This window comes from Gambusia affinis, linkage group LG10 (assembly GCF_019740435.1).
Source record: "Gambusia affinis linkage group LG10, SWU_Gaff_1.0, whole genome shotgun sequence".
Lineage (NCBI taxonomy): Eukaryota > Metazoa > Chordata > Actinopteri > Cyprinodontiformes > Poeciliidae > Gambusia > Gambusia affinis.
Genome location: NC_057877.1, coordinates 22,987,031 through 23,002,877, shown reverse-complemented (window position 1 = coordinate 23,002,877; position 15,847 = coordinate 22,987,031). Strand labels below are relative to the sequence as shown.

Below are 15,847 nucleotides of genomic sequence, written 5' to 3'. Positions count from 1 at the left end.
GAAAGTATTTTTGGTTCCAGTGTGACTCATCAGGCTGCACTCACTTGTCATTAATGATGCTAACGTTTTTAAAAATAGGTCTTAGATTATTCTGCCTTGAGTCAGATATGCTCAGCAGCAACATCTTTGTTCATAATGAGGTATAAATGGAAGAGATGAGGCAGATTATTAAGCGTCCTTCACGTTTTAGTTCTGTTCATACATTTTCTTACTTTTCCCAACAATCTCTCTGTTTTCTTTTTATTAAAGCAAGTCATACTAGTTGACTCACCACCAGAGTTCCTACAAACTACAAAATTATTACATTTGATTTCAGTATTTTCCAGGTCTGGATGAGCAGAAAAAATTTAAATAAAATGTAGCCATTAAACACGGAGACATGGAAAAACTTTTATCTCGACTACAAACCTGTAAGATCTCCTGAGGAGGTTTATGATGGGGTGAATTTACTTCTTTTTAATCTCCTGCTGGAAGGCAGTGAAGCCAGTACTACTGATGCTTTAAGGCACTCTGGATGGTTTGTCATTAAATTCAAGAGCAGAATCCCAAAGATGGAAGATGAACCATGATATCTCCATATTGGAAATTGTTTGTTGTTCCAAAATATAAAGAAATGGCTGGCGGTTGTCCCAAAGAAAAGAATATTATGTCGTTATCTGTCTCTCTGTTTAGAAGTCATCCATCCATTTGTTTGTCTGTATGTCCGACCATCTGTGCATTCATTCATCCATCATTCTGTCCATCTTTCCAATTGTCCATCCACCCCTCCAGCTAACCATTAGGTTTATAGCACCACTGAATGGGAGGCGTAGTCGTCTTGCAATTCGAAAGTCGCTGGTTCGAGTCCAGCTTCCTCCAGCTCATTTTGTTTACCACATTGCATATTGGTGTTGGAGCTATTTGTCTGTTTTTTAAGCCTTTGAATTTAACTTATCAGTTAATTAATTTTGTTTGTTTTCTGGTTGATTTCTAATTAGTATTTTTGTTAAACTTTAGAATAAATTTGTTGGTTGGTAATTTCAGTGTATTTATTCTTGTTTGTGACAGTAATGTCACGTATGAATGTTGAAGCTTTATGTAAATCTGTATGCATGGATTTTTTTACAGGTTAGTTTGAAATTTTGCAAACCTACAGTGCATCAAATGACTGTCAGAGTTAAATTTGTCTCTGTTTTGATCAGTCTTAACTGTTTTGGTCAAAACTGACAGATTGGGTGAATGTGACTCTAGTGTGAAATGCTTGGAGTGATCAGTGTGACTAGAAATGCAAAGCAGAAATTTAGTCCATTTATGATTCTATCAATCATCTGTTCATCAACCAATAATATACTGACTATGATTTTTATATCCACTAAGGTGTGAACTCATCTGAACTGATCAAGACAAATAATTTTGTAATCTCAATAAATGTAAGGCTTAAATATTTTATCTTTTCTCAACATCACTGATGATTTGAGAAATCGTCCACATAAATATATGTACATAAATACTATTTTTCAGTGAAGAAAAAGAGTATTTATGTGTTTTTCTTTTAATTTATGATGGGCTAAAATTCAAAGTTGATGCATCTTTTAAGAATTGTTGACTTGAACTGAATTGCTTGTCAAATGACCTTCAAGAATATGTTGAGATTGGATGTAAAATGTATTTAGAGGGATTTCTTAATCATTTTATAGTTGGTAAACTTGTTGTTTTTATGTTACAATTAACATTTTTTAAGATTTCAAGATGAATAACTGTGAATCTGCTTATTGAGGGCTGGTTGAATGTCAGACTAAACTGGGAGAAGGCAGTATAAGTTACTAAAGTGCAGAGACAAAAGTTTTCTACGTTTAAATGTACTGCGTTGGAACCAATCATCTTTAAGCAACACATAAACAACCAGCATAGACAAACATCCAGAGTTGATTGTGGTCATTTTCTCCCAGAGACGAGAACGATGCGCTGCAGGATAAACACCTAATTGTGGAGCAGAGGAAGGAAGGAAGACTCTAGTTGCAGATAAGATGTTAGGCTTGACCCAGCTGCTCTGGAATCACTTTTACTCCTCACGAGAAAAATCCAGAAACCTCCTGCGTTATTGGTGCAGATAACAGAATTAAATTAAAATAAAAAAAGCTCTTTGGAGTGGGAAGATTTCAAGTGTGAGGTATGTTTGGTTTTTTTTTTTGCATGTGTGAATGTGAAGTCTGATAAATTGATCTTCTTCTGTCACGCTTTTTCAAAGCAACAGAAAATAGAAGCATTTATAAATGGAAAAGAGAGTCTATTGAGAGAGAGAAAGCGTGGCTGGGAAGTGTGTGACAGGAAAGTGAGGCTGTCATGATCATGTGTTGAAGTTTAGTCAGCGCTTCTAGTCGCTCTGTCTGTGGACGTTTTGACTGCGGACAGGCGCTCGGTAAGCTTCCTCTGCTCCAAAACACATTCTCATGAAAGTATGTTTAGAGTTTTGCTGTTTATAGAATCAGGAATATTTTTCTGTTTTGTTAGTTAAGGAGAATGGTAACAAACAAGAGTTTTATAAAAAATATAAATTTGATGCATGGGTATCTGGAGCAAAAATGACTAAACTTGGTGTTGATTGATAATCTCCCTGCACTTTTATATATATGAAAGCTGAGTCATCAGTTCAGGTCTCTCATGCAAATATCCTTTAATATTTATGTAAGTTTAGTGTCACTCAATCATTAGAAAAAGTAATTATTTTGAAAGTGACAGGGAAATCAGGGTCAGATGACCGATCCTTGACAATAGTTTTTTGCTTTCATTAGATCCGTGTCATGTGAAACATTTACTGCCAGCCTGGCAGTCATGAGACTCCACTAATGGGACATAAAGGGACTTCAGGATACGGTGTGGAAACGGCCGCTAACAGGAATTTTGACAAAAAAAAAATACAAACTGGGCCCTTGACTGCACAGCTGCTGTAATCAAATCTTACAAAACAAAAACACAAAATCTTACCAAGTATTTCTGGTCTAGTTTTTAGGTCTAATATCTTACACTTTAAATAAGACAAAATTAACTTACAAGTAACTTTTCAGCAAATTATAGGAGCTTATTAAAGTAAGTAATATTGATGAAAAATTACTAGTTCCACTGGCAGATTAGTACTTTTTATCAACAACCCAGATGAGGCGAGATGCATTCTGTGCAAAATAGCTTTTAAGCTTGTGACTGTAGAGAGAGGGAGAAGCACAAACACTGTAAAACATCTGGAGGTGGTTTAACTTGAACATGAAAGTCCACTGGCTGACTTGAAAATACAATTTAAACCAATAAGAAAATAGTTTTGTTTTTTTTAACTCGGAAATTAAAGTTCATGAAGTTGATTTAGCAACAAGAGAGATGTTGTCTAAACATTGTTTCTAAGTTCATTAATCTTGAATTGAGTTTTAACTTAATGCTGAAATTTAAACCAAATAATAATTTCACAGTATGGAAGAAAAAAAACTGGCCTCACCGAGTTAAAGAGCCACATTTCTCTATTATCTTCACTCACAAAATCAAGTTAAAATAGCTACTTATTTTTCTTCAGAATAATTTTAATTCTTCTTTCAAAATTTCTGATCTGATAATGAATTTTATTAAACATCACAATGTTGCTCAGAAACATTTAGTGTGATCAGGACATTATCCTGCAAACTGAGAATTACATAAAAATAAACATTTACAGGAGTCAGATCAATGTAACGCACTTCCATCTCAGGATAAACATGCCGCTAAGTATTCTGGGAAATAGTTCCCACTCTGGTCTTTTTCTTCTTTCAGTTTTTTTAAACTTTTGGAGATTTGACAAAATTAATAAAAATTTAAAACAACTTATTACTGTAAGTTTATCTTTCACAAACTCACATTTAGGTTCAGAATCTGAAACTGTAACAGTAGATACAACTAAATGCTGCTCAAATGTTTTACAGTGAAGCCGCTGAACAGTCACCACTTCTGCTACTCTTGATTGTAACACAACAGGATATATTTATAGTTTTTCTGTCTTAAGTTTCATTCATGGAGGCATTAAAAACGCCTTTAAAAATATTACATTTGACTTTCTGAGACCTGCAGATACCCTGATATTGATCCTAAATGTGCGCGTTATTTTTGTGTGTGTGTGTGTAGAAAGAGAACCGGCGTCTACAAGAAGCCAGTATGAGGCTGGAGCAGGAGAATGACGATCTGGCACATGAGCTGGTCACCAGTAAGATCGCCCTGCGGAACGATCTGGACCAGGTAACACAACACCTGGACTTCGTTTCAGGAAAACAGCGTCACCCCGCAGTTTGTACTGGACATTAGGTAACTATATAGGTATCTACATTGGCTAGTTGATAACTTGTGTGGTGTTGTTTCGGTCAGGCTGAAGACAAGGCCGATGTCTTGAACAAAGAGCTGCTGAGCACCAAACAACGGCTGGTGGAGACGGAGGAGGAGAAGAGGCGGCATGAGGAGGAGACCGCTCAGGTAGCGTTTGTCCTCGGGTTACCGTCCAGTTCCTCAGCTAACGGCTGCAACTTGCTGAACAAAGCCTGTTTTCTCAGGCATTATCAGAGTTACTCATGTGAAGCTGCATGAATGGCCTCCCTGTTCCGATCTTTAGGAGGAGAACGTCCATTAATGGCTGCATTCAGCTGCTGTCAGTGAGCAGAGAAAACCGATTCGGGTGAAGGATGATGACTAAAGGTCACGTTCTCACTCCAGAACAATTTTACTTTAACTGCTGACATTTAGTCAGCCAGAAATCAGATATTCTTGTTACTCATACTGTTCTGCTCTTTGTTTGATCAAGAATTCGATAAATTAAGGGTTGCAACTTCAAAAACTCAGTCAAGTTTTACTGATTTGAATTTAGTTCAGTTCAGATTATCCTGGTGCGGCGCCACCACAGGCGAGGAGGGGAACAGGTTTTCCAAATGGTTTGTTGTTTAATTTGGCAGAGTTCAGTGTAAAAGTGAATTAAACCAAGTCTACCGGACCATCAGGTGTGAAAACAACTCAACTTTTAACATTAGATCTGCCAAAAGTCTGGAACACTTTAAATCACTTCTTACAACTAATTTTTATTCTTTAGCTTTTCCATAAGGCCTGTCTGTTTCAATGTGTGTTTTACTTTATTATCTGTGTTTTATGAATACTGTACAGCACTTTGGTGCAGTTAATATCTGTTTATAAAGTGCTTTATAAATAAAATTGACACTATAAAGCAATAACCCAAGGTGGGTGGTGGCAGCACCATGCTGTGGGATGTTTCTCTTTAGCTGCAACAGGGAAGCTGATTAGAGTTGATGGATGAGCTAAAGACTCAGAGTCTGGGGTGGAGGCTCACATTCCTGCAAGCTTACACATGCATCTCCATGTGTTTGAGTGGCCTAGTTAAAGTCCAGAGATAAATATGAGACACAATTAAATTATACTTTCCATTCATACTTACTGAGCTTTAGCTACTTTTGCCAAGAGGAATGGGCAAAAATTTCTAGATGGTTGAGACAGAAGGTGCTCCTTTAAAGTTTTGAGTCTGAAAAGCAAGTACATGCCGCACTTTACAGATATTTATCCATAGCAAATTACAAAACCAGCTATAATTTCCTTTCCTCTTCACAGCTGAAATTACTTTTGATAGTAATTTTGCGAGCCACAGTAGCAGTTGAGCGTCTTTTGTCTCGATTATAATTAACTGGTCACCCTGTGTCTGATGTTTCATTAAGGGAAGTTTTTATTCTCTGTGATGAAAAAAAAAGACTAAAAATCTAGAGGGGAGAAAAATGTGTCAGATAAACCATCCTTTAATCTGTTTAATTTGTTGATTTGTTACAACTGATCAACAAATTTTACACCAATAAATAAAGTTTCTGTACAGAAATCAGTAAAAATGTAACATCAGCTGTTGAATGAGAACGCTAATCTTTTTTGTTTTGGGCGGTTTCAGTGTTTTTCTACTCACTCATTTGTCTCCATCAGCTGAAGGAGGTTTTCAGGCGGGAACTGGAGAAAGCAGAGATGGAGATCAAGAAAACCACCGCCATCATAGCTGAGTACAAACAGGTAACAGGACAACCTTGTTTCATTCACCTCATTTTCCAAATGTTACTGTAATCGTAGAGGAAGATGATAGCTTCCAGATTCATCAGACATTTTGTTGGGTTTATTTTACGTATCTTTAATTTAGATGAGGAGTAGTGACTTATATGTTGCATTTATGTCTGTGTCACCTCTTATGCAACTCCTCTTCCTCTTCCTCGCCTCGTTTCAGATCTGCTCCCAGCTGAGCACCAGGCTGGAAAAACAGCAGGCGGCGACTAAAGAGGAGCTCGACATCGTCAGGGTGAGATTATACACGGCCAGCGCTCAGATGAAAGCTACGAGACATTTAAATTTCAGAAAAAAACACAAATCGGTTGACTGGGACTGCGAGGATTTTTGTGAACCATCACAGCAACGAGGAGCTTGAATGCAGAAATAATCCCACACGAGTGTTTAGTCCTCATCTAACAGGCGCTGGGAGGCAGCAGACTTTTTAAATTTGATTCTTAACACTTTAATGTGTTGCAACAGTGATGCACTGCAAAAAACACAAAAACCTACCAAGTATTTTCAGTTTAGTTTCTAATTCGCTGTGCGAAAACTAACTTACAAGCAACTGTTTAGCAAGACATAGGAGTTTGTTTTGAGTAAATAATTCCTTGGACGACAATTTAAATAGTAAAAACACATCAACAAAAACAATAAATAGAATGAATTATGCAGTCAGTCTATGTGAACAAAATTGTCCTTCAAAAAATGGCTCGATGAGACAAAAGCATCAAACTGAAGAGTTTTGTTGTCCAGTTTTTGGTAGAAAAAAAGAGAAAAACCATAAATCATTCAAATGGAAATTCTTCAGTTTGTTTTATTTTCTGATAATTTATGATGCGATTAATTGATTTATTGTTCACTGCAGCAGGTCCACTCCTATGTCTTGCTAAAAAAGTTACTCGTAAGTTAATTTTGTTTTATTTCAAGACATTTGTACTAGAAATACTTGGTAAGATTTAGTTTTTTGCAGTGTAAGTTGCATATTGTTGTTTCCTGATTTTGTGCAATAAATATTAATTGCAGATTGAAGTTGTTTTTCTCTGCATCTTCCATCTAATCTCCCTGCTTTGCAGAAGTTCTTCACCTTTTTTACATCAGATGTGTTGTTTGTGTCGCTGTGCAGAATAAAGTGATGAGCTGCGAACACTGCAGAGAGCTGTTCAGCCCTTTGGGCTCCCTGCAGGCTTCGTCCCCCGGCGGCGACGGGACGTCCAGCGAGCCTCTGGACGAGGAGAAGGACGGACTGACGGAGCAGCTCAGGCAGCTGGAGCTGGAGCTGGCTCAGACCAAGCTGCAGCTGGTGGAGGCAAAGTGCCGAATCCAGGTGAGCAGAAGCCAACTTGCTTAAAATAATCATTGTCGGAGGTTCCACAGGGAGAGAAGAAATCTATTTTAAGGAAAGGGATTTAATCCTCTCCTGCAGTGCATCATTGTTCCTCACTGGAACAATGAGGAAAAATTAAACAGAGGGTGAAAAAAAAAACTTTTTCAGGTTTATTTGCTGGCGATTACTGCTTTAGCAATAAAAATCCTCAGATTAGGTCATTTTCTTACAGAAACTAGTGCAGATTTATCTCTGCTGATTTGATCGGCTGATACTTACATGTGAAGCCAATCTTATCCAGCTTCACATGTAAAGCTGAAGACCACATGTAAAAACATGAGACCACTTAAAATGATCAATTTCTTTTATTTTACTTTTTATAGGTATATGTTTGAGTAAAATGAACTTTGTTCTTTTATTTTATAAACTTCTGACATGTCCGTGAAATTCCAAGCAAAAATTTTGTATTTATTTGCAGAAAATGCCAATTTCTATTTGTTTGAAAATTTAATAAAAAATGCATTTGCATCCATAATAAAACAGTAGGATGCCCGGCCAGGGTTCTGGTTCTGTTCTCTGCCTCTGTTTACTCTCTTCCTCTCTCTGCGCTGCAGGAGCTGGAGCATCAGCGCGGCGTCCTGATGACTGAAATCCAAGCTGCTAAGAACTCGTGGTTCAGCAAGACTCTGGGCTCTCTGAAGAGCTCGGCCTCCTCGTCCTCCAGCTCCGTGTCCCAGACTCCGTCCTCTCCGAAGGACGGGCCCGCCTAGCTGGACCTCCACCACTCTGTCCCCCCTACATTCCCCTGCAGGATGCACACTCGCGTTGCGAACAAAGGCTGAAGAAAGTAGTGATGGAGAAATGCAGTATTCCTTTTTTTTCAGTGGGTTGGGAAAAGTTGAGCTTCCTTAAATCGCGATGAAGAGGAGGAAAAGACGTTCTCTGTTCTACAGTCTGGTGAAGGTGAAGTCTGAAATTAGTTTAAAGTTAACTTGTCACAAGCACCTTTAAGATCAATTAGCACCATCTTGTGGACAGTTCTTGCTATTGCAGAGAAATAAAGGTCAGGATTTTTCTAGTAGCTGAAACTTAAACCGCAAAATAAGAAACGATTTTAAATCCATCACAATTGTTTTATACATCTACCATTAAAAACAGAAACACCCAGCACTCTAAAGAAAGGAATACTGCCTATTGTAGTAAATTAAAATATCACACAAGTTGCAATTCTTTATAGTAATATAACGTAAACAATGTTGTCTTATAAATATGTATAACTAATTGTTGACTTTTTTTTATTTTAAATAATCTTGTACAGTTCCTTAAAAGAAAAAGATACAGAAAAGCTCTTATATTTCTTTTCTACTGTTTGGAAGTTGAATCTCATCTCTGTAGATGTTGACGTAAGCACAGTGTGTGAGGGATCGGCTCGGGTCCAAACGCCGAGGAGCCAAAAAGTGACGACCTGCAGAGAGTTTCTGCTCACCCCGAACCGCATTCAACATGTTTTCTGCTCTCAGAACATTTATTGTGCAAACTTTTTGCGTTTTGCAACTTTTAATTATTCAGTTTGACTATTTTTTCACAATTGGCACTTAAAATGTTAAGTTTAAAGCATCAAGTGGCCGAATTTCTTTCAAACTGGTATATAACAGCATCTGTTAGTCTTAAAAGTTAGCTGTCTGGGGGCCTCTAGGCGTTGACCGTTATGGATCTCTTAAAACATTGCAAAAAGTTTTAATCAAAAAGTAGATTGTGATCAAATCACTTTTATTTAAAACAGAAACAGCGATTCTTCCTGCTGTTGCTAAAATAATCTCACATTTTTATTATTCCAGTTGTATTCTGTAGTATGTAATCTTATTTTGATCCATGAATATGGAATACTTGCTAAATCTTTTGAAAAGTGTCTTTTTTGCTATTTTGCTCTCTAAAGAGTTGATATTAGCTGATTAATTAGTTGGGCTGTTTGCAGTTGTAGCCAGTCAGCTGCTTGCCAATTAAACTCTCCAAACAGCAATACTTCAGTAGGAGCGACAGGTGGCGCTATTCTTTTTCACTTCAGGACTGTTCAGCTTTTGTCTAACCTGAAATCACTCAAAATAGACAAACGTATAGATGTTTCGTCTCGTTTCGTTGGATAAATCAAATTTCTAGAAATGATGCACAATTTCTAAGAAGTTTTTAGAAACACGAATTCAGATATTGATCTTGGAAAATTAACTATTTTCATGTGAAAAAGGCTTTAAAACTGTTAAGCTGTTAACCCTAACTATTGTAATCCACAGTAGAAAAGGCAAAACTTTCCTCACATCTTTATTTAAGCTAAAATTATCAACATAAAGCCAGAAGCTCCAAACAGCTGAGTACCCAGATTATTATTCATCTGCTACTTTGAATAATTTATTCCCAGGTAAACATATTTTATCTCATGACATTAATAAGCAACATGCGTATTGCTGTCATTGCCAAACCGTCCTGAAGCCGTCTGGTATGACCGTGCCAACTTCTTTAATTTTTACACTTATTTTAATTTGTCTGGTTAAAGCACAAAAGCAGAAAACATTTCATATTCAGGTATATGTTGAGGATGATTTTCTTGCCAAAAATGTAAATTTCAATGCACTTTAGCTTCATGTCAGAGAAGCTGCTCGGCTTTATTCCTCTCTGTGGTTGACACTGAAGTCGACCTTTGGACTCGGACCAATCCCACATGTTCGTTATGTGTGTGTTTTCTGTAACTCGAACGTTTGAAGTCGTTTCTTCATCTTCACGTTGCTGCCTTTTCTGTTGATGACTGAAGCAGCTGGCTGGAGAGACGAAAAGCCATCAGAGTGTCCGAGAGCATCAGCTGTGCCATAAGAGCCTCTCCACGGTCTTCCTCTGCTCCGCGGACCGTCTGCACCACCCTGAGCGAGCGTTACTGTATACCACAGATTACGTCCTAATCCCAGGATTCACGTCACTTCTCCGTGACGTTCCTGTTCTTGTCGGTCTGTGAGTGGAAGTGGTTGAACCGGGTGGAGAGAGCTCCCGGTCTGTTATGTGCACTAACCAAATGTGGATATTTTAAACACTATTTTAAGATGTTTGTTTTTGTCTCATGACTGTTGCTGAGAAGAGATCGGCCCATTTCTAATCTAATTCAGTTCATTTCAGAGACCCGGAAGCAGCAGATGAGTCAGATTAGAGGCGGCTGTCGTTGTGTAGTTTACAGTTTGTTGTTGAGATCTCAGTCTTGTTACAGACGGCTCCTCGGCTGGTCTGACTTCACTGTTTCCCTGTACAGAAACCGTTTCTGCTGCATTAATAAACTTCAGTTTGTTCATGAAGTCTCAGCTTTTTAATGAAACAAAACACTTTGAACATGAAGCAAAGCGTTAATCCAGGTGTCGTGTTGACCAACCATTTGGTGGCTGTGTTTTTATTGGCCATAAAATTGCACAAATTCAAAGTACAAAAATTAATTCGCCAATTAAAAAAAACTAAACATTTTTCAATAAAAAATATTTTGCAACTCCAATGGAAACACTGTTTTTTGCATCATGAGTCACATGATCAACAGCCAGATGTTACTACTGCCGAAAATGACAAAGAAGACGACAGGAAGTAGTAGGAGGATGATGGATGGTTTGTTTTTGGTTTTTTGTTTCCACCAGACCTCTCAGAATCACACAGTTGGTAACAGGATATTTTTTAAAATAGTAAAACAAAAAAAAGCATTTTTAGATAAAATTAGGTGACAGGGCAAAATATTTTAAACTATGGATTTTATAACAGTTTCACAATGAATATCAATAATTCCAGACATGCTTTCTCAACATTTTTATTAGTGTATGCATTTTTTCCATCTTGTATAAACTGACACTTGCATGTAATAACTCAAATCTGTCTCAGATTGTTTTTTTAACTCAAAAAAAGCCTAAGTAAGTAAACTGTAAACAACAACACTTGGGTGGACCAAACAAAGATACAGAGGAAAAACTAGAGTCGCCATTTTGCAACATTCTAGGGAATCCAGGAAAGTCAAATATCAGCAAATCTTTATACATGCAAGCTAATCTGGCTAATCTTTACTAATTAGAGTTTGCTTTAGTTTCATGCAGATATATTTGCTATGTTTTCCTGGAGTTTAACAACATAATCTACATCCAAACCCTCAGAATAAACTTTTAAAACATCATGCCACCATTTAAAGACGTCCAAGAACCAATGAGAAACAAAATTATCAAACTGAAGTTGTAAAGTCATTTCTAGGTGGGATCGTAGTGAAACTTCCCAAGACCAAAACTCACAAAAAGAAATGCTTGCAGTCAATCTGCATAAGGAAAATATATTCAGCTGCATTGAATATGTAAAACTCTACAGTTGTTTTGGATAAAGGCAGAAATACTGATACACCTGGACATACGGATAAGCCTGAGCTGTCAGGTTTTGATAATACAGATTCTTAATCGTGGCATTCGGCGCTGCTCAGTCGGTCACTGAGGTCATCGAAGTGGTTATCGACGAACCGGAGCATCTGGACGACGGCGCTGAGTACCAGGATGTCGCAGTTCAAGTCCAGCTCCAGCTCCCCGCTGTAGTTCTTGACTGGAACAACGCAGGACAGCGGCACGCCCACCCTGACGCTGACCTCCTCCATCTGGACCACACAGCGGTTCAGAACAGTTTTATCAAGCTTAGCATGAACACTGAGAGTAATTTCTCTAGAATTAAAAGAATCCTCACTAAGTCCTTGATGTATCCGCTGTTATAGATGTTTCTCAGATCGTCTTTCACCAAAGGACAAGCTTCATCCACTTTAGTGAGCAGAACCAGCTGAGGAATCCCTACAAACATTTCCAACATGCTGTAAAAAACAGTTTTCAAATTCATCAGTAACAGTGATTCAGTGACAGGCTGTACTGACCCAACAGGTTAACCTTTCTGCGGATGACTTCCATCTTCTCCTCCAGCTTTGGTGGCATAATGGAGACCTTGGTGGCATCAATAACATAAGCCACACAGTGGATCTTGTCTTTGAGGGCCGGAGACTTGCGATAGCCGTGAGACTCAGTATGAAGAGGAGCAGTGGGGTTGAACTGTCGACGTAAACGAAGAATGTGTTAAATTTACTTCATGTAACACACAAGTTATGCTTCACAGACTGTAATCAAACATCCCACCTGGTAACAATTCGGCATATGTCCCTTAAGGATGCTGCTGATGTCCTCCACATCAAGCCCCGCCCCTTTGCTTTCCTCCAGGCCCATGGTGTCACACAGGATGATTGGCAGGGGTTTGCCTTCTCGTCCAGCTTTCACAGAGTAGGTCCGAAACTAGAAAAGATTTTTAAAATATACTATTGTAGAGATTATTTTTTTCCTAAGACACAGGAAACGTTGTAGAAGAGAAGCAGAGTCAGACCTGAGTGGTGAGGCTGGTGGAAGAGCTGCCAGCGATGGCCTGGCTGGTGACATGACCTCTGAATACAGAGTTGATGGAGTTGAAGAAGCTGGACTTTCCGGCTCCGACCTGTCCAATGAGCAAAACCCGAGCCTGGGACACAGAACTGACTGTGGGTTTGTAGGTTTTGATGCTCTCCATCAGCTCCGTCCTCTTCCTGCAGGGAAACATCAAATTACTGAGAAACTGCCAACAGTAAACCTGCTGAATAATCATTTTAAGCATTATGATAAAAACGTCAACGTCTATTCTGTTAATATTGCTGTTTGACTTCTAATCTTCTCTAACAAGTTTAGAATATTTTCACAGAGCAACTGGATTTAAAATTACTTTAAACACATTTGGTCTCTGTTTACTCATTCACTGATTTATGAAGGCTGATTGTTGCACTGAAAACGTATTATGGGTATCAGAGTAATGGGGGCTTAACATATGCATGCATAACTTTTCAGATTTTTTTTTCCAAAAAGTTTCTAACAATTTATGTTTGACAAAATGTTGAAAAAGTAGAAAGGGAGTAAATACTTTTACACTTACTTAGATTCCCAGACGACAGTCCTCCAGGGCTTCTCAAGTTCAGTGGATTCTGGTAAAGAGCAGCATAATTTAATTTTAATATCCTCAGTTTTTGCCTTGTAAACATTACTTGTCCAGAAGAGTATGTAGATATTATGCAAATTCAAATTTTAAACTTAGTTAAAGAGTATGTTTAACATGTTTGAAATGTTGAGTGATGTGCAGCAGGCAATAGACTGAAAAAAGCTCTGGAAAAAAATTAAGAGACCACTTAAAATGATCAGTTTCTCTGATTTTACTTTTATTCTGTGAACTACTGACAACATGTCTGAATTTCCAAGCAAAAACATAGCATTTATTTGCAAAAATGATAGTGCTTTCAGAGCTCAAATAATGCAAAGAAAACAAGTTCATATTTATTTAGAAACAACAATACTAATGTTTTAACTCAGGAAGAGTTCAGAAATCAGTATTTGGTGGAATAACCAGCAGGTTTTCAGTGCAGTGGACTCTTAGTTATTTTCCAGAGTTGTACATACAGTATAAGAGAACTTCTGTTTTTAGATTTTTGACAGTTAAATGTAATTCTTTCACTAAGGACTCACCTTCCACCTGGTAAACTTCACATTCAGTCAGCTTCAGGTCATTTCCATGCATTTCTGCAGCATTGAAGTTGTAATAATTCCCCGGAGCGCTGTGTATCACTTGTTGGTTTCCATTGATAAGAACCAGTACGTTTCCAAAATTAGGACCAGAGTTTCCTCGCATTAGGAGTGCATTTGGAGCATTAATACAGGGGTATTTCTGGAGTTTTCCACCAGTAAAACTAAAAACAAAAGCCTGGTTATCGTTCACCCACTGTCCAGTCTGAGTGAATGGTTGGTTGGCGTAGCCTCCAAACACATAACCAGTGGTGTTGTAGCCCACAGACACAGTGGGCGCCCGGTTGTCACATCTCTGGTGGAAGGCAGCACCAGTAAAGCCGTGGACGGTGGCTTTGTAGAGCAGCTTCAGTTTGACATTTCCCAGTTGAGAGCAGATGATTCTCTGATGGTTCCTGGAGAGCAGTGGGTTCAGAGTGGCCATCTGAGCTACTGATCTCAACTTTTAGAATAAACTCAAGTTTGAATCTGCAACATAAACACACAAATTACATCAACACAAAATGAATAAAATATGTTTCAGTATGTGCAATGAATTTATATTTGAGTGCCATATTTGGAAGTGATTACCAACTATTTATTTATTTATTTATTTTCTTTTTTACCGAGATACATCTGTATGCTCTTAAAATAATCGCGTTACCTCCGAACTGCGGCCTAATGTCTTACTTTCCATCGTTTAATAACACAGAGCGATAAGTTTTGTTTTCCTGGCTGCCTGTCTGAAGCACCACACGTAAAACAACAGTAGTTTAATAAATATATATTAGGGAGCTGGAGAATAAATCCCCAAAAGACATTACGACAAACAGACATTAGGATAAACATTACGTCTTAGTGTCTGTTCATGTTTGATACCGACAGTTTAAGACTTACCTTCTTTATATTCTTCAGATATTTGGTTAAAGGCAGGTCAACCAAAGGATGAGTCCCTCGCTCCTCGCAGAAGAAATGAAACTTAAAAACTCACACTTCCTGTACTGGCCCCCTAGAGGCCATAAAAGGAATTACCTAAACTCATTTCACTACATGACATAGAGTGGGGCGGCACCCAAAAGAATAAATATTTGTGATAAGATAACTGAGGGACAAATATATGTAGTTGCTGTCAAGGCAACGGCCGAGAGGAGTAGCAATACATACATTTAAAAATGTAATATTATGGAAAAGCCTCACAGAGGAGGATGCGATGGACCATTGTCCTGCATAAGAAATGTCCTTTCTTTATTAGGCTGTTGAGCCTTTTTATATATACATTTATAGTAGCTATATAAATTATAAATGTACAGCTACTTCAATTATACATATATACACACACATATATATATATATATATATATATATATATATATATATATATATATGTGTGTGTGTGTGTGTGTGTGTGTGTGTGTGTGTGTGTGTGTGTGTGTGTGTGTTTGTGTATGTATACACGCAACTAACCTCATTGATCTCTTTAGTGACATCACAGGAAAATCAATAGAAATCAGGAGGATGACTTTAGACCTCCTCATGAACAATATCCAGATTTCTTGAAGAGGGCCCATTCATCATTTATACCTCAACAGCATCATCCAGCTACACTGAATTGATTTAACTGAAAATGGTGCAAAAATAAACATGCATAACATTTACATTAATTTCCAAATAAAATTTTCGTAATTGGGCTGCACAGTGGCGCAGTTGGTAGAGCTGTTGCCTTGCAGCAAGAAGGTCCTGGGTTCGATTCCCGGTCCGGTGTCTTTCTACATGGAGTTTGCATGTTCTCCCTGTGCATGCGTGGGTTCTCTCCGGGTTCTCCGGCTTCCTCCCATGACTGTCAGGTTAA

At 38.0% G+C, this 15,847-nt stretch overlaps 2 protein-coding genes across 4 annotated transcripts in view; one reads left to right on the top strand and one right to left on the bottom strand.

Moving 5' to 3' along the window:
- The window catches only part of rabgap1l (RAB GTPase activating protein 1-like), a 161,418-nt gene extending 150,693 nt beyond the window's left edge, over window positions 1-10,725 (top strand). For 2 of the 3 annotated variants that reach the window (XM_044130479.1, XM_044130481.1), the window contains 6 exons: window positions 4,120-4,230; window positions 4,357-4,461; window positions 5,956-6,039; window positions 6,248-6,319; window positions 7,193-7,393; window positions 8,008-10,725. In XM_044130479.1, the coding sequence (XP_043986414.1) occupies window positions 4,120-4,230; window positions 4,357-4,461; window positions 5,956-6,039; window positions 6,248-6,319; window positions 7,193-7,393; window positions 8,008-8,163 (729 nt within the window). In that variant the 3' untranslated portion in view covers window positions 8,164-10,725. Of the gene's footprint in view, window positions 1-1,928; window positions 2,143-4,119; window positions 4,231-4,356; window positions 4,462-5,955; window positions 6,040-6,247; window positions 6,320-7,192; window positions 7,394-8,007 lie in introns of those variants that run through there. The other variant, XM_044130480.1, reaches the window with a different exon arrangement.
- A 478-nt stretch (window positions 10,726-11,203) lies between these two features.
- LOC122839133 (interferon-induced protein 44-like) lies at window positions 11,204-15,005 on the bottom strand. Its single transcript, XM_044130477.1, has 8 exons — window positions 14,896-15,005; window positions 13,963-14,487; window positions 13,379-13,427; window positions 12,803-12,998; window positions 12,562-12,714; window positions 12,306-12,477; window positions 12,125-12,225; window positions 11,204-12,038 (listed from the first exon to the last, which is right to left on the bottom strand). The coding sequence occupies exons 2-8, from the start codon at window positions 14,441-14,443 to the stop codon at window positions 11,844-11,846; spliced, it is 1,347 nt and encodes a 448-aa protein (XP_043986412.1). The 5' UTR covers window positions 14,444-14,487; window positions 14,896-15,005; the 3' UTR covers window positions 11,204-11,843.
- Between the last annotated feature and the right edge of the window lie 842 nt (window positions 15,006-15,847).